The sequence below is a fragment of the Balaenoptera musculus genome, chromosome 5, assembly GCF_009873245.2.
Source record: "Balaenoptera musculus isolate JJ_BM4_2016_0621 chromosome 5, mBalMus1.pri.v3, whole genome shotgun sequence".
Taxonomy (NCBI): domain Eukaryota; kingdom Metazoa; phylum Chordata; class Mammalia; order Artiodactyla; family Balaenopteridae; genus Balaenoptera; species Balaenoptera musculus.
Genome location: NC_045789.1, coordinates 139,254,937 through 139,279,878, shown reverse-complemented (window position 1 = coordinate 139,279,878; position 24,942 = coordinate 139,254,937). Strand labels below are relative to the sequence as shown.

General features: G+C 63.2%; 2 protein-coding genes across 11 annotated transcripts in view; both read right to left on the bottom strand.

Annotated features, from left to right (window-relative positions):
- Positions 1-1,158, bottom strand: part of HAUS3 (HAUS augmin like complex subunit 3) — a 62,343-nt gene extending 61,185 nt beyond the window's left edge. For 5 of the 9 annotated variants that reach the window (XR_005019985.1, XR_005019988.1, XR_005019989.1 and 2 more), the window contains exons 1-2: positions 1,027-1,158; positions 208-255 (exon numbers count right to left, since the gene is read on the bottom strand). The gene's annotated coding sequence lies outside the window, so the exon portion shown is untranslated. The other 4 variants (XR_005019986.1, XR_005019987.1, XM_036853024.1 and 1 more) reach the window with 4 other exon arrangements.
- A 4,362-nt stretch (positions 1,159-5,520) lies between these two features.
- Positions 5,521-20,422, bottom strand: MXD4 (MAX dimerization protein 4). Of its 2 annotated transcripts, XR_005019976.1 has the most exons (7): positions 20,203-20,422; positions 20,003-20,102; positions 16,354-16,383; positions 10,337-10,451; positions 9,155-9,317; positions 8,195-8,843; positions 5,521-7,573 (listed from the first exon to the last, which is right to left on the bottom strand). XR_005019976.1 is itself a non-coding variant. In XM_036852908.1 (6 exons), the coding sequence occupies exons 1-6, from the start codon at positions 20,264-20,266 to the stop codon at positions 8,689-8,691; spliced, it is 627 nt and encodes a 208-aa protein (XP_036708803.1). In that variant the 5' UTR covers positions 20,267-20,422; the 3' UTR covers positions 5,521-8,688. The 2 variants fall into 2 exon arrangements, 1 of the variants encoding a protein (XP_036708803.1); XM_036852908.1 differs by having other exon boundaries at positions 5,521-8,843.
- Between the last annotated feature and the right edge of the window lie 4,520 nt (positions 20,423-24,942).

Genomic DNA, 24,942 nt, shown 5'->3' with positions numbered 1-24,942 from the left:
ACAAGGAAATCCTATTTCTTCCAAAGATAACACGGTTTAAAGTACGTTGTATTTTATAGAGCAGCAGTTCAGTTTTTAATTCAAAATACACGGATGTAAATATGTCCAAGCCATCACGCGGCTAAGCAGCCTCTTTTCCCTGTCCTTCCTGAGAAAATAGAAATAAATATGGTAAGATTTTTGAGGAAGAGTCAACTAAATATTTACCTGAATGACTCCGCATTCACGCAAGAACCAAAGTCAGATACGACGAACCTAGTGCAGAGAAAATCAGGCTTAAGGTTTAAGAACCACCCCCGACTTGAGAAGAGCCAAAGGACTGAGAAGTCGTTCAATAAAGGTACTTGAGGCATTTATTATTTTCAGCACAGGGACCACCTGTCCACGCTGCAAACTCCAGGGGCGGATACAGGAGGCACAGAGGAGGGCCCCAGCAACACATCTGCGGCCCTCGGTGATTTGCGGTGATGCAGTCAGCGATGACTGGTACGCGCGTCAATAAACTGCTCGTCCACAGAGGCCGCCGAATCGGCGCCAAGACAAACTGCACAAAGCTCAGGCGGGTGCCCGGCCGGCCTGCGGGGCTCAGGTGCGCCCCCCCGCTCCTAGCAGCGCCTCAGGGTCGGGCCCGGTCGGGCCCGGCCGGGCGGGGCCCCGGGCGCCCCCCCACGCCCGCACTGGAGCCCCCCGTTTCCGGCCGCGCCCCTCGCCCCTCACTAGCGCCCCCGGCCCCCGCCCCGCACCGAAGGGAGCCCCCAGTGTCCCGCCGCTCTCCTCGCCCCTCCGGGCGCCGCCCGCCAACCGCACTGGAGCCGCCAAGCTCCGGACGCTCCCCTCGCCCACCCGGCCCCCACTCGCACCCCCGGCCCCTCGCCCTACGGACAGCGACTGCGCCGCGCGGGCAAGTACCTGAGCGCCGAAAGACGTCCCCAGGGACGCCCGGAAGGAAGACGCAGCCCGCTGACCCGCGCCGCTCCCACAGCCCCACCTCCCGCCTGACAGAACTGCGAGGCGACCGCCACACACCTCAGAAAGCTCGGCTCTCACCCCTCAACAGCCCGCCGCCGCGCCTCGCACGGCCTCACGGGAACACCACCCCCGCGCGCGCGCAGAAGGCCGAGGCCGGGTCGCGGGGCGACCTTCTGCACAGGCGCAGGGTCGGAAGAGGCGGGGCTGGCTGGGGCGGGCCCCCGGCCTCACGTCTACCAGCAGGGAACGAGCTGATTGGCTCCCTGCCTCAGGGGCGGGGCCTGGGCGCGCGTGGGGGAGGGGTGGGGTGGGGTCTGGGGGTCGCCTAGGCGGGCGGTCCGGCCTCGCGCAGTCGCTGGGCCTGCACGCAGTACCCCGTCTGCACCCTCTGGGGGGGGGCTGGCTTTCAGCCGCAGCCTCGTTGGGTAGGGAGCGCGCACTGGAGCCAGCCCCGCCCTGCCCTGCCCTGCCCTGCCGCCCGCCCCGTGACCGGGCAGACCCGGCCCCGTGGCCTCTGCGTCCCGTCCTCCTCGGCCGCGGGGCCGCGCTCCACTGCGGAGTGCGCGTGGACGAGCTCGCGGAGCAGACTTACTCGCCTCACAGCCTTTTACGATGAACGCTGTTTTGCAAGAGCGCTTAGTTACCAAGCCCTCACCTGACAATCCCATTTTCCACATACGACTTTTAAGTAAAAGTTGAAACTATAACTCGTATAGACATACAGTGGATATGTGTCGGGATGGAGACGGTTTCCAAGGAGGATGCCGGAAACGGAAGATGTGTGGTCAGCGAAAGGAACAGTGCTCAAATAAGACTGCCGAGTTTGATGCAAATCTGGTTGACGCCCTACCGTCCAATGAAACCAGACTTTTGGCGGTTATCATTTGTATTGGGCAGAATTCATTTGCATCTCTACCAGACACAAATCATTTTTAAGTTACCAATCTTCTACAAATTAACATCGAAATGTGCAAGGTTGGGGCCCTGGTCAATTACTACATAGTCAGTACCCCCCCACCCCACCCCCAGCATCAAATGGCCCTAAGGTGGCTTGTTAGACAATGTCCTAGTCTAGTGCGACATCGGAAGGGCACAAGTCTTTCCGGATAATTTTTCTTAGTATTTTTAAGAAGAGAAAGAATAATGTTCTGGGGCAGATACCATGAAATTAATCTTGAACATATTTATTAATTCATTTGTTTTACTTTTTTAATCCTCCTCTTCTAAAAGACAATAAAGCCTAAAATGATAGGAAAAACAAACATTACAGAAGAAAAAATTCACAGAGCAGTGCCCGGCCTGAACGCAGGGGCCTGGCCCCGGGCGGGCGGGGAATGGTCCTGTTGGTGTGAGCTGGGAGGCTGGGTTAAGAGCCCTGGGCCCGGGAAGACTCACTCCTTTGCCCAGCCGTGGGGATGGGGATGGGGATGGGGATGGGGGCGAGCTGCGGGGAGAGGAGTCGAGCAGCTTTCTGCGGAGGAAGGGCAGGCTGTGGAGGCAGCGCCTTCAAGAAATTCTGCTGAGGAGGCAAAGACTGAGGGAGAGAAAGCAGCAGGACGACAGGAGATGAGGGGGTGGGAATGCAGAGCTGGGGGGAGGGTTTGGGTTTTGTTTTGTTTTAAGATGGGAGGAACTTGGGGATATTTATAGACTGACTGTGAGGAGGAACTCAGAGGAGACAGAAGTAAGGATGAAGAAAGAAAAGGGCTGCTTTCATGAAAGATCCCTGGGACATGGGAGGGTGAGACCCCAGCACACGGAGGCTGAACTATAAGCCCACTTTTCCTAGTGACTCCTGCGTCGTTTCCTGGGCCCACAAAATTCCGCATATGACTGAATTGCTGACCGCAGTTATTTGCCTGAAAGATGTTCGTGGAGCCAAAAAAAAAAAAAAAGCCCTAAAAATATAAAGTAAAAATCACAACGGTGTTAGCCTCCAGGGTACAAATGACAAATACTAGAGAGTTAACTACCCAGACTCAGAAAGTTTTCCTTGGGAACTTGACTTATTAGGTCACTTCTTTACTTGAGGTTGCATTTGGAATTTAAGAAAGCAAGCGTGTTACACTTCCAGGACAAGCTTTCTTTCCTCCAATCAAAATCATTTGGGGTTTTAGTGGGGAACCTAGGGAGTCAAAAGGTAAAGGGAACCGGTAATGATTCTTCCCTGAGAAAGCCCGTGAGGCTCAGTTGGACTAAACAGAACAAAATGTAAGTGTGTTTGTTATTTCCTTCCTTCCTGTGGAAATCTTTCTTCCCCTATTGATATTAAAAAGAATTTTAGGTTTTGGATGATTTCTTTTCAGATACGTTAAACTTCAGTTTGATGTTGAAGATCTTTTGTTTTCAGATGTGGGGATAGCTTTCACTGGTGGTGGTGGGAGTCCATCCTTCAGGTGGGGGAGTGACACTCTCACACAGTGTTAGAAGCTCGATTCTGCAGTCACAAAAGTGACCATCGGTGGCAAGAGACAGATGCTGGGAGCATCCTGTGCACTGGCGGGGGTGGGGAGGTGGGGGGGGGGGTAGGGCGGAGAGTGGCCTGGAGGGCAGACGCCTGGGGCCTGATGGCTAGGGAGAACCAGAGTCTGGATGGACTCTCCGTGTGCAGCTGAGCAAGAAGTGGCTCTTGTTCCTTTTCTCCCTCCTGGTCCTTCCCCTTCAGAAGAACACCACTTGTGTACCTTACACTGTGGGGCTGCAGGAGGGTGGGAGGAGAGCGCGCTTGTCCTCCATCGCATTGACGATCACGTGACGAAGGTGAAAACTCAGTCCTCAAACTCCTGAGTGGCTGGGGGTGAGGAGGTGACCGAGATGACCCGGTGGGGGTGGAGGAGATGGGGGTGGGGCAGCAGTGAGGCACCTGGAGGGGGTTGGCGTCTCCTAAGGAGCACCAGGACAGGCTGAGGAGGCGGCAGGCAATGAGGAAGGAGGGGTTGAGAGCCACCGAAAACTAGACGGCTAAGAGGATAATCCCACTGACATTCTGGAAAGATCTCTGTGGGGCTAGTGTGCCCTGAGGCTTGGCCTGGCGAGGAGCTGGGAAAGGAGGGAAGGAACCAGCCTGAAAAGGGCCCGGCCACTGAGTAGTCAGCGTACCCCAGCACCGATCTGGGCAGCCATAACCCCGGCAAAAGTGTGATAGGAAGACCCACTTCCCAGAGGAGTTGGGAGCTGGGAGCTGGGAGCCGAGGGGTTGGTGAGTGTGGAGGGACGGGGGAGGGAGCCGGGGTGGGCTTGGGCGGAGCTGAAGGCACAGGAGTGGGTGGGGAGAGGGCAGGGCATCTGGGTTTGATCCTGGAGGCGATGGGGGCAACAGGACCACCAGAAGCCATTCTGGCTGCCAAGGAGAGCGTGGGCGGGAGGGTTGAGACTGAGGCAGGTGTCCTCCCGCTTGGGGCGTGGGTGGTGCTTGCTATAATCCAGGCCTGACACTCAGAGATGGCACTGGGCTGTGGAAGGGCTTCCCAGAGGGCTAGGTCGGGTCCCAGGGCCACCACCTTCCGGCGGGCGACCTGAGGAAGGCAGGCACCTTCCCTGAGACTCAGCTACCTGTGAGACAGGCCCAGGGTGAGGACCTTAGGTGCTAAGTACCTCAAGTGCTTAGCCCTGACGCCCTCAATAAAAAGTGATGGTGATTTAAAGTCATAGTAATATTTAGATTCAAATACTCCCACTTAAATTCATACCCAAGTCCTGGCGGCTCAAGGCCCCAGCTGCATTCCCAGTAGGATTCCCTTCTTTTCTAGAGGTGCCCCCAGGGGACTCACACGGGTTCAAGAGGCCAGAATACTGCTTCCTGCTGGGGGAGGGAGGACGAAGTCAGGTGCCCCAGGGTCCCTCTAGGTCCTCTCCCACGGATGCACACCAAACCCGCTGGCAGGTCTCGTGGAGCCGCCTGTGTGTGCTGTGCCTGAGCCCAGCATAGCAGCCCTGGTTCCCAGGAAAGCCCGGTCCTGGCTACCCAACTCTCTGGGTGGGCACTTCCTCCCCGGGCTGCCCTCCCTGGGGCCACACTGCTTCACACCCCTATCCTGCACAACAGGACATTCTGGGGACACTGAGGACAGGTCCAAGGAGGATTTCCTTGCGCTGCAGCCCTTAGAGCCAGCAGCCGCTGTGCAGAAAGGGCACAGGCACACGCGGGTGGGCTGCGGGCACCAGCAGAGGACACCTGGCTGGCATGGAGCACCCTGAGGGCCTAGCTGTCCTCATGGGGCAGTGTCCCAGCCCCAGAGGCAAAGTCTGAGGCTGGCAAGAGCTCCTGCTTGGCAAACAGGCCAAGGCTTGGGGGGAAGGGCTTCCACCTTGACCCCCACCTCCATCTCCAGGTGACTGTCCAGAGAGGCAGCTGTGATGGTGGCGTCTTGGTGGCCGACTTGTAGGAGGGGGAGGACCGTGGTCTCCTGGGACTCCCAGAAAGCTGAGGCTATGGGCAGGGTGCTGAGGACCACCAAGGCGCCCAGTGGGCTCAGGCTCCCTATGGAGGCCGAGGGGAGGGGAGCCCAACACGGTAATGGAAAGAACCTGGAAAGAACGAAGCCAGAGAGGTGAGGTATAAAAATCTGTATTTATGTTACAAAGACAGAACGGTACAGCACAGTCCCTCCCGGTGAACAGGCTGAACGGGCGGGTGGGTGGCCCATCTCTCTCCAGCGTGGCTCTTGTAACATGCCCACCTGGCCAGCACCAGGCCCCCTGGGCGGCCCCCGACTCTGGCGCAGAACCTGCCCTACTGCCCAAGACGTGGCCGCATGTGGTCTGAGTCCTTTGTGCAGGGCAGTGGCGGGGCCCCTGTTAGCTGGCCCAGAGAGACGAGGTGGGAGAGTGCGGGAGCCCGTCCCACCCAGCAGGTGGGGACTGTCTGGGGCAGACGTGGGGGTGGGGGCCCTCGGGGCCGTAGTTGAGCTCATGGCTCCATCCGCCCGAGAAAGTGAGCTTGGGCGCCGTGCTTCTGAGACCCGCTCTGCCCGGGGAAGAGGCAGGGCCCACGGGGCGGGGGGCGGGGGGGAGCCTTCCTGCAGCCGCCCCAACTGGCTGGGCCTGCACTGAGGCATGAGGGCCGCCTCACAGTGAGGGCGTGGACCCAAACCTGAGCCTGGGCTTCCAAGCTCTTGGCCATCGAGGTCCAGGTGGGTGTGGGAGGGCACACGCAGAGAGGGCACAGGATGCCCTGGGCCCTGTTCTGGTCCCGCTGGCTCTCTACGGACCCCACAACACTCAGGTTTGCTCTTAACAACTCTCTGGGTCCCCCTGGCCAGCAGCAGGGGCTGTGCCGATGGCCGGGGGAGGGGGGGTGTGGGTATGTGAGTAGCTCTGGCACCAGACCCTCACTGGTGTCTGCTGGTGGCGAGGAGTGGCATCTGGGACCCCAGCACCTCTGGATGGCCAGTGAGGCCAACTCCCCGGTCCCCATGGGAACCGAGGCCTGAAAAGCCATGGGCTGAGCTGCCCGGAAGGTCGGCTGAGGGCCACAGCTAGTCACCTGGGTAGGATTCTGCCAGCCAGGGAGGGGAGCAGAACCTCCCCCACGTGTTGGGGCTGGCTGGAGAGCGGATGCTTTAAGAATTCAGAACACGGACCATCCCGGGGACCTGGAGTTATAGCTCCTGAAGAAGGCTCTTAAATGTGGGTGTTACTGCCCTGCTCAGATGGTGTGGGGTCCTCGCAAGGAGCGCTCAGTGGGTGTGCTCCGGCAGACGGCAGAAGCCCCTTCCGGGCACGCTGGACCCCAGGGGACCCCGGGGGCGCTGGAAGGAGGTGCCAACGCAACGCTTTGCCTTGCAACCACCGGCAAAACGTTCAGATGGTCTCCCTGGCCGCGTGCACCGCCCCCCGACAAGCCTGCTCTCCACCGCCATCCCCGGCCCGTGGAGGGCAGGTTCTGTGCCAGAGTTGTTTCCAGAGATCCCTTTCTGCTTCAGCAGGCCACCCACCTGGGGTGTCCGTCAGCGTGACAAAGATAAACACAAATCTTCCCCCTGCGATCTGGAAATCGTCTGCAATGCACCAGACAGGGAGGCCATGCTGCTGTGAGTCAGCCCAACAGCCCTCCACCTGAACGCTGCTGTGTGGTCCCCGGGGACAAAGACTCAGGGACAAAAGGCCAGGAGAAGCCTCCTAATGCCCAGGCCAGTCGCCCAGGGTGAACAGCTGTCCTCAGCAGCTGCCGAAGCCTGACACCCGGAGCCCTTGCTCAGGTCGGGAGGAGGCAGGCTTCAAGCTAGGTGCAGGGAGGAACCTATTTCTCTGGTAGCAGCCGCACCCACACCCCCACCCCCGGCCCCAAGGAGGCCAGGCTGCATGGGTCACAGCCCCTCCCACCAGGTGACAGAGCGCCGCCCTGCTGCTGCACAGACGCGACCTGACCTGGCCTGGCAGCCGCACTCCCAGGAAGCCTGGCTGCCGGGAGGGGCGCCCCACGAGGAGGCGGCCAGGAGGGCACCTGGGGGCGTCCCGTGAGCCACGCGGGAGATGCTGGTGGTGGCGGTCGGGTGGAGCCAGACACGGGACACAAGGCACGCTTGGACAACGGTGACAGACAGACGAGTCCCTGAGACGCTGGGTCGCTCCCACCCCTCAGCAAACAAGGACGCGATAACGGCTAGGAAAATAGAGTAGAAAAATCTCGTACAGGAAATAGGCGACACACACCGACATCACGGCCTCTTTCTCTTTTTAAAAATGTTTCTCCTTGGTTTTTTGGGAAAAGCTTCTCTCCCGGGAGCCTCGTTCTGGGCTGCTGGGCAGTGCAGCAACTTTTTGTTTTGTCCTTTAAAGGGAGACGAGCAAGCCCTCTGAGGACCCAGTGGTTTCAGCTCGTAGCCCCCAGCACTCCTCAGCCCCTGCTGGGAGGAGAAGTCCCTTCCCTGGCCAGACTGGGCAGGGGAGCCGGGGGGGGGGGGGGGGGGGAGGAGGAGGAGCCAGGCACAGGCCGCGGGCCACCATTTGCCCAACTGACCCTTGAAGGCCCCAGGACATGTGCCCTCTGGCTCACAAGGACCTCTGGGTCCAGTGACCACGTGTGTCTGCATGTGTGCACGTGTGTGCGGGCAGGCGTGTGTGCCTAGGTGCATGCGTGTGTACATCTGAGGGGTCTAACGACAGAGCAGAAGCCGCCCAGATCGGAGTGGGGTAGCCTGGCACTCCCCAGAAGCCCAGCCCTGGCTCCTGACACTTGGGGGTGCAAAGGCCCCCGTCCGCCCACCTGCCCCAGGGTGCTCACCCGAGTCCCGCCCTTCACGGATCCCTCTGTCCACGCCTCAGGAGCCTACGTGGACCGACAGATAGATGGACGGATGGACGGAGAGCCACGCCTTCCTTCCTTCCTCGGTCCACTCCTTTCTCCTGGGATCCGGGGTTGGGGTCTGAGCTCCCCGTGGTGGTCATTAAGCCCCTCACACGGCGCCCGCCGAGGTTTGCAGCAATGATATTTAATACTTCTGGAATGATTAGGAATCTGAGAACAGACCGTGGGCGGCTATGCGGGGCTCCGGGACGTGGGAGCTGGGCCCCGCCTCCCCGTAGGGGTCCCTGCCTGGGTGGGAGGAGCGGCGGCGCGGCAGGCCCTGACCGGCAGGCGGGCGGAGGCGGGCAGCCCAGGCGGCAGCCGGAGCTTCCAGGATGGCACAGCAGTGGGCCCGTGGAGAGACTTCAAGGACCGGAGGGTTGACACGCTCGGCTGGGCGGGCAGGCGGGCCGAGGAGCAGAGGGCAGGGCCTACGAGAGGCCGGGGCGGCCAGGCCGCCTGCAGGGGGGCCCGTAGCTGCCGTGGCTGCAGCCGCCACGCAGGCTGTAGTGGTCGTCCACGTCACTGCCGCTGCCAACACTGTCCAGCTCGCCGGTGCCAAACTCCATGCCCTCTACGTCCACTTCTGCACAGAACAGACGGGGTGGGGTCAGAGGCCGTGCCAGTGCCAGCCAGGCCTCCCGAGGCACGCTGCCGGGCCCGAGCCTAGCTCTGGCCCTCACGTGGGCAGGTCACCTGGCCTCCACGCCTCACCTTCCTCATCCCGTCCCCTCTGCCACCTCACACAGGGGCCCTGACATGCCTCTGACATGCCGGGGACTTTCGACCCATCCTCCCCCAGGCCTCCCCGAGGCCGGCCCCACCCTCCCAGCTTCCCACCCAGGGCCGCACGACGCCCACGCCCAAAGCCCCTGCAGGCGGCCCGCACGTCCCCACCTTGCTCCGAGTCGTCGGTAGAGACAGCGGAGCCTGTGCTGTCCGTTCTCACGCGCTCCAGGCTCTGCACCGACAGCTGCTCCAGGCGCCGCTTCAGGAAGCGGTGCTCCCGCTGCAGCTGCTCCTTGATGCTCAGCGCCCGGCGGTCCTGCTCCTCCAGTTTCTGGGGGCACAGGAGCTGTGAGCCCGCGGCGGGGCACCCCCCGCCTCCGGGACGCGCCAGTGCACAAGGGCCAGGGCAGGTTCCCATCCCCCACTCGGCCTGGGCCCCAAAGGCCTGATGCACCCCCTCCTCGCGCCCACCGGGAGTTTATGTAGGTGCCACCCCCAGCCCCGTGCTCTGCGTCTGCTGACCAGCTCCAGAAGGCCTACGGCCACCAGCCAGCTTGGCCAAACGGAGTCACGTGTGGGCCTGAAGCCCTGGGACAGCGCCGCCCAGCCGTGGCCTGGCACCCGTCCCAGACAACAGCCCTGCCCACAGGGGCTCTTCCCTGCACAATCCGGCCGCCCTGCCCGCCCGACTGCTCCACACCTTCCCAGGCACTGAGCCACGGCCTCTCCGTGAGGGGCCCAGGGCACCGGCTGTGCCCCCTCAGTGCTCCTGCCGCCCTGCCTGGGGGAGTGCACACCTGCGCAGGCTCGGGGGGGGGGCCCGGCGGGAGGACTGAGACCCTCCCTGTTTGGCCCAAGTGTCCCTAGACTCCCAAGCCAGTAGGTCTCCGTCTTAAGACTTAGGGGGCCAGCCCGAGGTAGCGTCTCACTCAGCCCACACCCCACCGCCAGGCCCTGGAGACCAACCCCTACCCCCGCCCCAGAAACTCCCTACACATCGGGGCCGCCTGCTTCCCACCAGCCTCCAACGATGGCATCGGCATGGAAGGAGCCCCATCCCACCCTCCCCCAGCCTTCCTTCCAGCTGCTGCCACTTCACACCCCAGGGTCCGCGGGGGCAATGTGCAGCCCACCCCCGCCTCCCACCCCCACCCAACAAAACTCAGCCTGTGCCTGCCGCTCCCTCAACCCTCAGCGGCTCCCGCTGCCGTGCCCCTCACCCACCAGAGTGCCCCCCACCCTGGCCCCGCTGTGCACCTGCTGGGCGGGCTCCCCACCCCACCCTCAGGCCCTCTGGCCACTCCCCAGGGTGCACGGGGACCACCAGGATGGCGGCGCGGCCCTGCTCACCTTGATGTGCATCTTGGCACGCTTCAGGAGGCTCAGCGTGGTGTGGCGGGTGCTGTCAGGGCCCAGGGGCACCAGCTGCTTGAGCTGCTCCAGGTAGAGCCGGAGCTTGGCTCGTCTGAAAGAACCAGAGACGGAACGGTCAGGCGGGGGCGGCACAGCCCGGCACGGTGACAGTGCAGCAGAGCAGCCCGAGAGCTTTGGGGGCGGGGGGGTGGGCAGGGGGCGGCCAGCCGGAAGCCCGCACCGACCTGCTGAGGGTCCCTCCCTGGGCTCCCCTCCCAGCCCCCGGGAGCAGCCTGGCACCCACGGCCCTCCAGAAGCCCCAGTAAAAGGGCGGGGCCTGTGGCTGGGCCCGTGTGGCCAGCCAGCCCATCATGGCCCCCAGAGCCTCCGAGTGCTACAGCCAGGCTCTCAGAACCCCAGCTCACCCTGTTGTCCCCACCCTCCCCAGTGGGGTCCAGAAGGCGGTGGGGGGAAACTTGGAGGGGGAGAGGCACAGGGCACTGGTCATGCTCTCCTGGGCGGAGATCCGGGACGCCCCAGACAAGCCTTCCGTCCCCCACCTCGCCAAGTGCAGGGTGCTCTCTGGTCACTGTCGTCACCACAGAAACATGAGTCTGTCCAAGTCAGGGAAGGCCAAGGACGAGCCCCTCCCACCCGAGTCTGGGACCGCTTTGCAAACTGCTTTGTTCTAGGTTTTGTCCCCCGGTCCATGAAGATGAATGCAGTTTTCCCACGGAACTGGAACCGTTAAACTCAACAGCGTTTGGTCACCTACAGGGCGAGGAGCTGTGACCTGGATGTGCCCTTCTTCCCTGGCTCATCTGGTCTGGGGAGGGTGGGTGGCAGAGGCCACGGGGGGGCGGGGGCACGGGGCGGCCAAGGTTCACCCCCAAAGCACGCTGATGGCATGTGACCCACCGGAGCCCCTGCAGGCTGCCCAGGTGGTTTCCAAACAAAGATGCCCTGCTTAGGCGAAGCTCTTAGGAGAGGACCGCAAGGGCACATGACAGGCTTCCCCGAGGCTCTGACGACCCACTGCCCCCCATCACCACTGCTGGCGTGCTCCTTCCCCCGAGGGCGCCAACCCTGGCGGCCCCACCTGTCATCCCCCATGATCCAAAGCCCTGGCAAATCCAGTCTCCCTTAGACTCTGGAAGGAAATCGGGCAGCAATGGCCATGTCCCTAGGACAGAGGGGGCCCCTGAAGCGCAGGGAGGGAGTGGGCAGCTCAGTGCAGGGCAGGAGCCCATCTGCGGAGCAGCGATAACAGCCCCATCCGACGGGAGGAGGGCCCTACGTCTGTCACCCATGTCCACACGGCACCCTCCTGCTGACGAAGCTCCTCCCCACCCGGCACCCCAGCCTCTGGCACCCGGGGCCTAGAGTTCTCCTGGTGAACCTGAGTTTGACCTTAGAAAGAACTTCTAGAACACGAGACTGAGGCTGCACTCGGACACCAGGCCACGCAGAGCAGGGGTCTGAAGCCTGGACACCAGGGATCTGCGTTCCGAGCAGGCCCCAGGGTCCACCTCAAGGCTGGAAGATCTTCAGAGAGGAGCCCTGCCCCCACGCTCACACAGGGCTGCGGAAGGGGGCACACCAGGGGGCTCACTGCCGCGTGGTCCCCAGGGTCCGGCAGCCTCAGCCTCCCCACCTCCAAGGTGCTGGGACTGTGGGGCAGGGGGCGCAAAGCCCCCCCAGCGAATGGCGCTATGTGCTCAAGCACAGCTCACAATCAGAGACCCCGGACCCATCACCTGCACCAAGTTCATAAGCGGGGGTCCCTTGTCCACTCATCATGGCAAACGGCAATTCTTACAATCTACCATTTGAGTACATACACAGTACGTGATCTTTGTGGAAAATTGGAAGATGCAAATCAAAAGAAAAAAATAAATGAAAAGTACCCCCCAAATTCTACCACCCAGAGGCAAGCATATCATCATTTCAGTATATTCCACATTTTCACATCACGAACAGAAGTGAAAATATCAGAATACAAAACCACCTATGTGACAACTAACCCAAGATAGGGTCAAAAAATAAAGCAACAGATGCACACGAGAGACTCCACGAGACACAATGAAGAGCAGGAAGCATGCGTCTCCGCGTGACGTGGTTGGCAATGTTTATTTCTTTGGCTTTGTGCGTTTTTTGTATTTTCCAGATTTTCTATGCTAAAAAACCCACATATTACTTTTACAATCAGAAAAGGACATATTTGTACATGAAAGAAAAAACACAGGTAAAAGACAAATAACAGCAGAAAAACATCTGCAATACACATAAAAGACAAACCGTTAGTATTCATGCCATTTTGAGTTCATACACACCAAAACTAAAAAGAGGAGTATCTTAACGTGAAAACAGGCAAAGGACACAGACAGGCAAGTTGCAGAACACAAACAGCTAACCTAACACAAAACCAACTCCATCTGGCAGCGATCTAGAAAAGGAAAGCTTACCAAGGAGATGGTAATTTGGGCTGAAATGAAAAGGTGCAACTAGCTGTCGAGCTGGCCAGCAGGCAGTTCCGGCTTCCCCGGTGGGATGGCAGTTCTGAAGGGCCACCAAGGCGATTCAAGCCCTCAACCGGCATTTCTAGGTCTAGGATTGCGGCCCCACAAATCTACCCCCCAGCACCAGACCCAGCAGACTGCAGCACCGTCTGTGTTTACTGGAGAGCCATCACTCAGAACCCTGCGGTACAGCTGCATGTCCCGTGCGGGCACCCGGCCTAGGGGACGAGGAGGATGCATGGACACAGGCGGACAGGGCCCGTGGGGTGTCAGGGGAAGGGTCAAGTTAGGAAATAGCAGGTAACGAGGTTCTGTTCTTATCCCTCAGTACCCATGTGGAGGAGGAGGAGGAGGCGGAGGATGCAGGCTTGGCCTCCCCGCTGCCTAGGATGCCGTCTCTGGGGTGGGGCACAGGCGGGTCCTCGCACGTCCATGAACAGACCGCTTTAGTAATCATAAAGCAGAGGCTTCTCAAGAGACAAAGAGAGGCCGCCGGCTGCAGCCGTGCCATGTTCAACACCGGACGACACGCCAAGCCAACTCCCGGAGAGCGTCCAGCGGGGCTGCAGGGCTGGGAACCAGCTCCGGCGGGGCCCCGGGCAGGCCCCCACCCATCTGAGCCCCAGGGTCCCACCCCTGTGGGGAGTGGGCATCGCCACCACCTCCCTGAAGCTGGAGGGGGTGCCAAGGACCCGGGCTACACTGGGCTCTCGCTCGGCCCTCCTCTGAAGCGGCTACGGTGCCCAAGCCCCGCGCCAGTGCCCCTCGGCTGTGCCCAGCATTCCTGGGAGCTTTGAAAACCCGCTGCTTCCTGAAGGAACCCTGTGCAGACCTGCATCGCTGTGAACGGCAGCTCCTGCCCGTGCGGCTGGCCCCAGCCCAGCCCTGACGCAGGCCTACCCAGCTTCTCACCGAGAGCCCCCTGCCCCTCAGAAGAGGACCCAGACAGAGCTCCCACACCAGATCCCCCAGCCGCCGGGCAAAGCCACGCTCTGAACCTCCCCAAGCCTGGCTTCGGGAAGAGGCGACAAGGACAGCCACCTGTGGCTCCTCAGGGGGTGGGACGGGGAGCGAGGTAGCCCGGTCCTCCCCGTCGCCCTGTATTTCCTAGCTGTTGGGAGGTCTCGTGTGGCTGCATGAGGCAGACGGGGCAGCTGCACAGCAGGCCTCCCTCCTCCCTCGGAAGGATCCACCCAGGACCCGAATAGCCATCTCCATGCTGGGGAGAGGTGGGCAGCTCCACTGAGGGCCCTGGGCTGGCCTCTGTGATGGGTCCTGCCCCGCCAGGGGGATGCTGAGCCCCCCCCCACAAAAGCGAAAGCCTGGAGCTGGGCCTGGGCGGGAGCATCCTGCCAAGGAACACGTGGCCATCACAAACCCCGGTCCCCGGGGTCAGGAGCCAAGCACTGGCCTGAGCAGACCAGCTGGAGCTGCTGTCTCTGAGGGGAAGGGGACGGAGGGGAGGAGGAACAGGGCAGGCTAGGGTGGGCCTAGGGTGGGCCACTGGCTCCGAGCACCGGCAAGGGGAAGTCCCGCAGGCCCAACACGGCATGCCTCCCGGGGAAGGCGACATCCAGGGCCAACCTCCCCGGGGGCCGGCCGGGTGACCCAGCCAGGTGCTTCCTTCCTTCCTTGGGACGGCACACGGCCCTTCCTGTGGCCAGCAGCCAGGGGCATCCGGCATCAGCATCAGGCGGCCACAGGTACAGCCGTGACCGAGGGCCCCAACAGGGTCCCAAGCCCCAGGTCTGTGGGCTCCTCAGGGCGGACCACACCTGCTTACGGGCCAGCCAGGAACAGAGGCCCCTGCACTGGGCTGGGGGGAGTACAGAGAGACCCGAGGCTGCCCACCCGCCCCGCCTCTGGGTCTCAAAAGGGCCCCACGAGGCCCAGCCTAAGGGCAGGCTCTGGGAGGAGGAGGCTGAGGCCAAGACCAGGGTCAAGGGGCAGTTGCAGGGGTCAAAGGCTGGCCCTCGTCCTCCTCCACAGGCTGCCATGCCCTAGCCACCCACCCTACCCCCATGTCCCCCCCCCCGCCCCCGTCTGCGCTCAGGGGCTGTTCTCCAGGTGCCACCGTGGGAAGCCGTCCCCAGAACAGCCCCACGTGCCTGCCCCGGCTCCGGGCCCCAGTCAAGGCTGGCCGTCTCCTCCAGCCAGGGAGCAACCCCAGGGCCGGCCTGGCTCTCTGGGCGCCTGCACCTGCCCCACCTCCATGGTCCCTCAGGAACCCCCCAAACGCACAGCAGCAGTCCAGGAAGTGCGACTCCTCCAGAGAACAGAGCGTCCTGGCCCCGCTCAGCGCCCGCCCAGCAGAGGCCCTGATCCCAGGGGAGAAGCAGCTGGCGCTGCCGTGGGTGCATACATGGGGGGCGGGGACACAGGGCTGGCCGAGCTCCAGGGCAGCCTGGGAGAGTTCATCTTGTGTGCAGACCCCCATTCCCCACCCCATCCCAAGCCAAGAAAGGAGGAAAGAACTGGCCCATTCCGGAGATGGGAGCAAAGGTCAGGAGAAAGCTACTGACAGCATCCCTCTGGGAGTCACCCCTGGGCCTGGCTTCAGGGCTCCTGTCTTTGGGGCCCCTGTACGCACACACAGCTCCCACCAGCCCGGCTGCGATCGGCCATGAGGACACCTGTCCACCGCACCTCGTCCCCACTGCAGAGGGAGGCCTGGAGCTCGAGTAGCAGGCTGAGCCAGCCAGGGAGAGAGGACGGCAGTCAAGAGCACAGGGCCCTGGGGCTGACCGGGGCTGGAGGGCAGAGGCCCTTCGGGCAGCCACGCTGTCCCTCCGGCTTCTCACGCAAGCCCCCCAACTCCCCAGAGGAGGACCAGAATGGACCCATCCCTGTGGTCCATGGGCGGGCACGAAGTGGACTCCCCTGGGTCCTGCCCATGGGTGGGCACGAAGTGGACTCCCCTGGATCCTGCCCTGGGCCACAGCTTCCCAGCAGGCCCACGTGGCCAGGGACTGCTGCCCATCCCACTGCCCGTGGACAAGACTCTACTGGGAACTCCTTGGAAGGCAGGCCCCAGGGCACAAGGGGTCCCAGACCAAGAGGGCTGAACCTTCCCGGTGGCAGGCCAGCATCCTAAGAGCTAAGGACCTGCTCCCAAAAGGGCTCAGACCCCCCAAAACAGACGGAGCTCCTCTTCCAGGGAGCCGGCCCTGAACGACACACAGCACAAGGGGCCCTGCCCCAGGTCACTGACCCCCACCTGGCTCCGGACCCCAGGCTGAGCTCCCAAGAGCAGGGCCTGGCCCCCCACCCCTGCCTGCTAGCATGGGCGTGCCTGAGAGCAGAGCCTGGCCTCTTCCGTCAAGAAGGCCCCTTCCCAAGACGAGGGCACAGCCCGGCAGCATGCTGAGCCATAGCCAGGACACAGAGGCAGGGGGAGGGGCTGCGGGCTGGCCACAGCATCCCCGCAGCAGAAGGGTGGGTGGGATGTATCAGGCGGCTCACGTGGCGGAGCGTGGGGAACAGGAGATCACTTACCTGTGCTTTTCTAGTTCATTGTGTGAAGACCTGTTTAGAGAGACACAAAGACAGAGCTCACTTCGCTGCCCACCACCAGAGCACCACCAGAGCACAGGATGAGGGCCCTACTCAGGGGCCCGGGGACCTGCAGACAGTGTGGGGAGGGTCTGGGCCCCAGGATGGCCCAGGACAGGCAGGGCTGGGGCAGGTGAGTAGCTACTGACCAAAAGCTGGAGGACCTCACACCCAATGACGAACAAGAGAGACACAGAGGTGCAGCCGTGTCCAGGGGTGCCCGGCTGGCAGGAGGGTCCAGTTCCCTTTCAGAAGGGGTGGGCCAGGCCCGAGGAGCCGCAGTAGCCGGTCCTGGGGCTGGGCCACCCAGTGCTTCCAAGGCTGCCTGGGCACTGAGCCACCTGCCTTCTCGGCTCCCCACTCCCCGAAGCTAGCGGTGTCCTGGGAGCCACCTGGGCTGGCACAGAAGGCCAAGGGCAGGTGACCACAGAGGCCAGGACTTCAGGACACGGGCGTCCTGGCCCAGTATCACCAGCCAGAGAACCATCCCCACCCCACCCGGCTCATACACCTGCATGATCATAGCCCACCATGCCAACGGGGACACCTGGCAACAGAGTGGTCCTGGCCCATGAGGGACCAGCCCAAAAGGGGGGCTCTGGGACAGGGATGCTTCTGGGCCAGTGGGGAGACCGAGGCTGGCCCCTCTGCTTCCCTGAGGGGCCAGGGCCTGGCAGGACTGGCCTCTCTGGGGGCGGCGGCCCCATCTGCTGCCCAAGCCCTGCCCGCCTTCAGACAAGAGCACAGAGCCTGCATACCACAGAGAGCAGGAGCACGGTGACAGGGAGGCAGCGCAGCCCAGCTCCCGCTTCCAGGTCACCCTCCTCGTCCAGGCAGGAACGCTGGGGGCCAGCCAGGGCTCTGAGGCTTCCCAGGCGGCCTCACACGGGAGCAGAGGACCCAGGCCCCCGTGGAGCACACCCAGACCAGGCCCTGCGACCCCTACCCCTCACTCCTTCCCAGACACTCTGCCGCCCCTGCCTACCTGCCCTCGCTCTCTCCTGCTCCAGGAGCTCAGGAGTAGGTGTCTCCCATCCCTACCCCTCGGGCTTGCCCATTCTGCCGGCCTGCGCACCTGCCAGGGTTCATGGTCCCACCACAGCCAAGTGGGGCCCAAGGCCTCCCCTCCTCCCACCAGGGCAGCCGGCTCCCGGGTTGCCCTGTGTAGCCTCAGAACCTCCAGACCCAGGTTCCAGGGCCTCGAGGGCCTTGCTGGTCACATGGGCTGGGCAAGGAGCCTCCGAACCTCTGCCAGGGCTGGCTGGGGCCAGGAGGGGGCACGGCCGTCAGGCTCCTCGCTGGCCTGAACCGCAGCCCGGCGCTGTGGATCTGTGGGTCTGCTCACTTGTCAGGTACGTGAGGGGCAGCGAGCGTCCCTCAGTGCAGAGAAGCCTGCCAGCCTGCCCCTCACGGCTGGCTGGACCCCATCCTGGACGGACGGGGCGCTGCTCGGGCAGCCGGGGGACGTAGAGGGGCCAGAGCCCTCCTGAAGGCCTCCCCTGGTCCAGACACTCGTAGAGCCTTGTGGGGAGATGGTCACTCAGGTCCCAGGAGCACAGTGGCCTGGGGAGGGGAGGGACTCCCTGGCCAGGGCCGTGCTAAGTGGGTTCCCAGCTTCACCATTCACTCATGCCTTCAACCCCTCGAAGTAGGCACCCTTCTGCCCACTTCCCTGCAGGATCTGATCCCTGGCAGGCTGGCTCCAGCCCCCTCCTGCTGAACCACTGCCCCGGAAAGCCCTTGCTGAAGCCCCGGCAACCGTGGAGGCCGCCGTCTCCTCCAACACACGTTGCCCTTCTGCCCCATGACTCACGCCTCATCCTGCTCCTCGCTGTGCCCATTCCTTCCCCTCACCTCAGGGGGACACATAGCCTTGGAGGTGTGGAGCTGCCCTGCCAAGTCAGGGCTCTGCATCCTCTGGACCCTGCACCGCCCTGGACCCTGGGCTGGGCTGGCTGAGGCCCCGCTGGGCCAGGACAGCCGCGCGGGGCCGCCAGTGAGCCGTGGGGTGCCTGAAGCACTGGGGGAGCAGGGCTCCACCCAGAGGAGCAGCAGGGAGGTGCACCCTGGCTCGGGAGACCCTCTCGGTCCCTCCACGGTGCCCTCAAGGTCTCCATCCCAGCAGAATGTAGGAGGCCGGGATCCCACCTCAGAACAGGAGCCCTAGAGATGGGAGGGTGGCCCTAGTAAGTAGTTCAATCTCCCTGTGCCTCAGCCCTAAAGTAGAGATAAAAATAACATTTCCTTCAGGCAGTGGGGTGACTATTAACTAGCACATGTGTGAGAACCTTAGCTATGATCCTGGTTATCAGCTTTGGGTACCCTATACCACGGAAGTAAAAGGTCACAGCCCAAAGTTTTCCACGGGTGGCAGGGCACTTGGGATCAACAAGTGAGAACCAACAGCAGGGGCCCAGCTCGCTCACTAAGGACGCCTGAGGCAATGGTGTCCCCCCACCCATGCATGTCCTTTCCCAAACTGTCCCCAGCAGGGCACCAAGGGCTGGGACTCAGAGGCATGTCCAGCCAGAGCAGATGGAGACTAAACCAATTCCTTGCCAGGCCCAGGGCGCCAGGACGTCACAGGAGATGGGTTCTTGTGCCAGCCTTTCTGTTTCCCAAGAACAAGTAGGCCACAGGAATGAGCCACACCCTCTGCCAAGGGGCCCCAAAGCCCCTGGAAGTACAGCTCCCAGCCTGGTGACATGGTCCAGGGCCAAAGTGGGCCCCTGTGCAGTGCCAGGTGTGCTGTGGTCCCCACGGCAGCCAGGGGAGTGGAATCCCATGGGAGCCCTAGCTGAGGGTCCTCTCTCCCACCCAGGGTTGTGCACGCCGGCTTTCGGGATTCCACAGCCTGGGTACGAGGCCAGAGGAAGGGGAGGATTACGGGCACCAGGAGAGACTGCTGCAGAGCAGCCTCTTCCGGTCCCTTAGAAAAGGTCTTCTGACCCAAAGAAAGAAGAGTGCCCCTACACTGGTCGCTGGAGTTTCACTTGTGTCAGGACGCTGGGTGCGAGCGGTGGGCACCACTAGGCGAGGGGTGGGGGCCCAGGGCAAGGCCTCCACGCTCCTTCTTGCCTTCTTCGTGCAAACCCCTGAGTGTGGAAGGACTCAGCCCAGTAGCGGGGCTCGGCCCTTGGAGACAGTCGGAGAGATGCAGCCCACCCGCCCGCGGCGAGCAGAGGTCAGGGCGGGCAGCTCCATGCTGCTCTGCGCCGAGCCTCAGTTTCCCCAGACCCACGGGACACCGGCCAGCGCCCCTGACAACACTTTTCCTGCCCGTTAAAGTCCAGAACAACTTGGGGGCGGGGAGCTGCTGCGGGAGGAGACCCCGGGCGGCGGGCGCTGTACGCGTGGCACTGTTTACGCGAGAGGCCGAGGAGGCGCGGCCCGCGGGAAGATGGCGACGGTGCGGGCGGGGCCGGCCGGGCGGGGCTGCCGCGGCCCGGACGCGCCTCCTCCTCCAGGCTGGCCGCCGGGGCGCGCGGCGGCAGCCGGGCTACGGGCTGGGGCCTGGGCTGGGGAGGGCGCTCCGGGGGCGTAAGCCCCTGGTGTCGGGCCGGGGCGGGGGAAGCCGCGCGGGGGGCGGTACCTGTTGTTCGGGGCCTTGCGCACCAGGCCGGCCGCCTTTGTTTTCTTCCTGGCGAAGTCGCCGTCGAAGGGCAGCACCGAGGCGTAGCCGTGCTCGGCCTCTGCGGACAGACGGCGCGGTCAGCGGGCCCCCGCCCCGGTCCCGGCCCCGCCGCCGCCCGCCCGCCCGCGGCCCGGCGCACAAAGGGGCGCGGGCGCTACCTCGGTCCCTGCGCTCCAGGTACTCGGCCGCCTCCAGCAGGATCAGCAGGGAGTTCAGCTCCATCCTCCCGCCCACCAGCCCGACCGCGCGCACGCGCGCGCTCCGGGACGGCGGCGGCCGCTGTCCGGCCCGCTCCGGCCGGCTCCGCTCGCCGCCCGCCCCGCGCGCCCGGCGGCCCCACTTCCCCGACTCCCGCGGACTCCCTGTGCGCTCGGCCGCCACCCTCCGCCTCAGGCTCTCAAATTGACACATAAGGGCGAGCGACGGCCGGTGCAGCCAATGGAAGCCGGCACTCCGGCTTCGGGGGCGGGCGCTCGGCTGGGCCGGGGCCAATGGGAGCCGGCCGAACGCCTCGGGCCGGGCCGAGAATGTTGACAGATGCGAAGCTCGGTTCCGATAGGCCCGCCGCGGTAGTAACAATTTAGAAGCGCAAGCTTAGCAACAGCACGTGGTGGCCCGGCCCCCGCGCTCGCTGACTGGCGGCCGGCGTGCATGTTAAGTAGGCGACGCGCGCCGATTGGCCCAGAGCGGTCTATGTAAAGTAGGTACGGCGGACCAATGGCCGGCTGCGGGGCGCGCGGCCAATGAGGGCTCCGCGGCCGGACTAGTTGCCGAGAGGAAGCGGAGCGCGGTGGTACAACTCGCTGCCGGGCCCCGTGCGAGGGCCCGTTAGGGCGCTGGGAGTGTCACGGACAGCCTCGTCGGTCCGCCGGGTCTGCACCCTCTACGCAGGAACCTGTCACCCCGGGCCTGCTGCCACACTGGCTTCGCGGAAGCTCGGGGTCTCCCGTGGGGCTGCAAAACTACAACCCTCCCCGCCGGACATAGCGCGACCCCAGGAAAGGCTGGGGCTTGGAGAAGGGACGTAGACGGTCTGAGCCTAAGAGCCAGGCCTCCTTGAGGATCTCAGTGGGGAAACTGAGGCCCAGAGCAGGAGGGATCCCTCAGAGCTGCCCAGTGGAAGGAAGGGTCTGAGAAGAGAAGGGGACAGAGATCTGCCACCACAGTCCAGAAGGGCTCCCATGAGTGGAGGACTTCGTGCTCACGTCTGGCCCAAAGGGTGGGGACATTCCAAGAGGCTAGCACTTGTCCCCTCTGGCCACGGAAGCGCTTTCTAGGGAAGAGAATTGCCCTTCCTGGGAGGGGAGAGAGCTCCTCATCAAGCTCCCGGCTGGCTGGCTGGCCGATGGCCCTGGTGACCCCTGACCCTAAGCTGGCCCATGGGAGCAGGACTGGCAGCCTGGGGGCAGCCCCGGATTGGCCTCAGTCCCCCTTGATGTTCCCTCTCACAGGTTGTTGAGATTGATGGCCTGGGGGCTCCTGCGGAGGGGACCTTCAGGCTGGAGAGTGTGGGGTATAAGTGACTGTACCCACCCACCACACCCCACCCCCACTGCTGCTGCCAACAAAACAGAACGAAAACTAAAAATCAAGCACTTTCAGTCCTAGGACCTACTGACTGCTCTATATGGGTTTCCGCATCCTCAATTTACAGACAAGAAGCTGGGAATCCTGAGGTTTAGGGACTCACCAGGGTCTCCCAGCAGTCCCAGCGGAATGGAGATCAGTGCTGTCATACACGTGACCCAGGGCTGGTGACACAGGAGCGTGGAGACCAAATCACCTCCTGGACCAGCACAACCTGATCTGAGAAATGGGGTTAGGAATGTGTGCCCCCCTAGGGTGTCAGGACCCAGTGAGGAACTTGGAAACTGGCATTAGACAGCTCTGCGTGGACATTAAAACAACACCTCAAGGGAATTCCCTAGCGGTCCAGGGGTTAGGACTCTGCGCTTTCACTGCAGAGGGCCCTGGTTCAATCCCTGGTTGGGGAATGAAGATCCCGCATGCCGCGCGAGGCCAAAAAAAAACCAAAAACAAAACCAGGGCTTCCCTGGTGGCGCAGTGGTTAAGAATCCGCCTGCCAATGCAGGGGACACGGGATCCAGCTCTGGTCCGGGAAGATCCCACATGTCGTGGAGCAACAAAGCCCATGTGCCACAGCTACTGAGCCTGGGCTCTAGAGCCCGCGGGCCACAACTACTGAGCCCGCGTGCCACAACTACTGAAGCCCGCGTGCCTAGAGCCCGTGCTCTGCAACAAGAGAAGCCACAGCAATGAGAAGCCCGCACACCGCAACGAAGAGTAGCCCCCACTCGCCGCAACTAGAGAAAGCCCGCGTGCAGCAACGAAGACCCAACGCAGCCAAAAATAAATAAATGAAATAAATAAATTTTAAAAATAAATAAAAATAACAAAAACAAAAACCTCGACGTTAACCCTGGCCTTTTCTGCCCCTGCTCCACAATCACCCCAGGGCCAGGGCAGAGCCCTATCAAGGGCTGGGTGCTGTGCCCCTCCAGCTTAGTCTGGAGGGCTGCTCAGGGCTGTGTGGGTAACGGAGGGCGCCCAGCTCTGGGGAGGGCTGGGTGCATTCTGGGCTGTGGGGTGTGGGCGGCAGGACACCTGGCTCACCACTTGGTGTTTGCAAGGTCACTCCATCCCTACTTATGTGAGGGGGGGCTGGCCCCAGTCCTAAAGCCTGCACTTATGCCGGTGTGAGTGCACCTGCTGGACGCCCACCGTCCTTCCTGCCGCGGGGCATGACGTGAGCTTTGTGCCACAGCGGACAGCACAGGTGCTGGTGCCGAGGTGTGACTGCAGGGGAGGGGCGTGGTCCCCACCTTGCCTCCGACTACATCTAGGCCTTTTGGGGGACCCCTCCCCCAGCCACACCCGGGACGGGCCACTTCCCCGTGCCCGCGGGGTCCACACTGCCTGTGAATGTGGGCACCACCGCGCCTCGAGGAGTGCGGGGAGAAGTGGGCGGGGCCGACGACGTGAGTGAAGCGTCGGGGTCCCAGGCCGAGGGGAGCCCTGCGGCGCCACGTGGGCCGGACGGCGGATGGGGGGAGGAGAGAGGCCTCGGGAGCAGCGGGCGTGTCCTCGAGCTGGACCTCGCTCCGGCCCGACGCGCAGCTGTGAGCGAGTCCAGAGCTCCCCGGGGAGATTCCGGAGGACGATGAACCGCAGGTTGGAGTGCTGGGAGGGGGGAGGATATATGGGGGAATGGCCTTGCCCGGGACCCGTCAAGTCTCCACACGCGAGCCTCAGTGAGCCCCTGCCCCCAGGTGGGAGGGGCGGCGTGGGCGCCGCTGGCGGCCCTGGGTCGGCGCTGTCTGGTCCAGGCCTGAGGACAGCGCGAGGTGCCGTCCCTAGGACCTGTTCCATAGGGCAGGTCTCCAACAGGGCCGAATCACCTCCTCCAGGAAGCCTTCTCGGAGCCCAGGCTGGGCCTGCTGCCTCCTCGCCTACCCAGCTCTTACTGCCCCTTCTCCTGTGCGGGGACCTTCCGAGTGGGAACCGGCAAAGGCCATGCCGGGGAGGGAGGAGACGGGCGTCTCAGGCCTCCTCCCTCTGGGAGCCCAGGACCCCACCCTTACCTTCCTTGAGAGCCGAAGACAGGGCCTGGGCCGCTCCTGCCCTCAGCCCTGAATCCCCTCTCGTGCACCCAGGCCCCTAGGGGCCCCCCTGCAGTGCATCCCTCCTGGACCAGCCCGCATTACCCTTACTGCCCCATCCTCCCGGACTGTTCTCCCTCACTGCCCTCTGGGGAAGCCCAGCTCTCCCGAGCTCCCAGCCAGGGGCTCTGGGAGAGAGGGTGGGGCCTGAATCCAGAAGGGACTTAGGGATTTGGGTGGAAGGCGGGGTCTGCTCCCGGCGTTTCCTCCACCTGCCCACCCCAGCCTCAGCTTCCCTGGCCCTCAATTGAGAACGGCAGTGCCCGGCTCCGGGCACTGGGGGAAGGAGTCTGGTGGGAAGCTTGGGAAAGGCTGGCTTGCTCCCACCCCCGGGAGCCTGCCAGGTATCCCTCTGAGGAGGCCCAAGGGAAAGAAACCTCTGGGAGACTACTTCCTAGCCTCCCCCATGCTGAGTGGGCCTGGGCTCCCCTTCTTCGGACCCCGTATCCCACCCCGCCCGCCCACCTGGCCACCACACACACTGATTTGGGGACACGCCCGTGGCTCTCCGCGCGGCATCAGGAAGCACCCCCGCCGCTACCCAAGGTGAGGAGGTGTGTGAGGCCCTTCTTCCTCCAGAACGCCCCTCACACCTCCAGGATGACCTGGCCCTGGCCCTGCCTCCTCTCTTGCCCCGTCGTCGGTCACTGGGGTGGATTCCTGCTACCACCAGCGTCCCCAGGCCCAGCATTCGGGGCAGGAGGCTGGGAGTGAGGGTCAGGGCTGGAATCCTCCCCCAGCCGGACACTGCCGCTCCTCAGACCCCAGGCGGTGGCAGGTTCAGACAGCTCCCTTCCGGCAGGTTCTGGGTCTGTGGGGCCTGGGGACAGATGACTTCTGGGGTTATCAGGTGCTAGAGGGCTGGGCCTAGCCCAGCATTGCGACCGGCATCCCAGAAGCCTTGGCTCCCCTGCACTGAGACGGCCTGGTGTGTGCCAGGACCAGGGGTAGTTCTGGGGGCTTCTGTCACTGGGTCCCTCCCCCAAAGCCACCCTGGATTCTAGTCTGGCCACAAGACCTTGGCCAAGTCCCTTAAACCTCTCTGAGCCTCGGTTTCCCCAGCTATAAAATGGAGTTGGCAGTAGCGACCTCTTAGGGTGGTTGTGGGGTGTGATGAAGGATGTGTGTTAAGCCCTGGGGAGCAGTGGGCTCTGGGTGGGGGCAGGAAGTGGCAGGGGTGTTAACGTCAGCCCCAAATCAGCAAGTGCTTCTAACCCG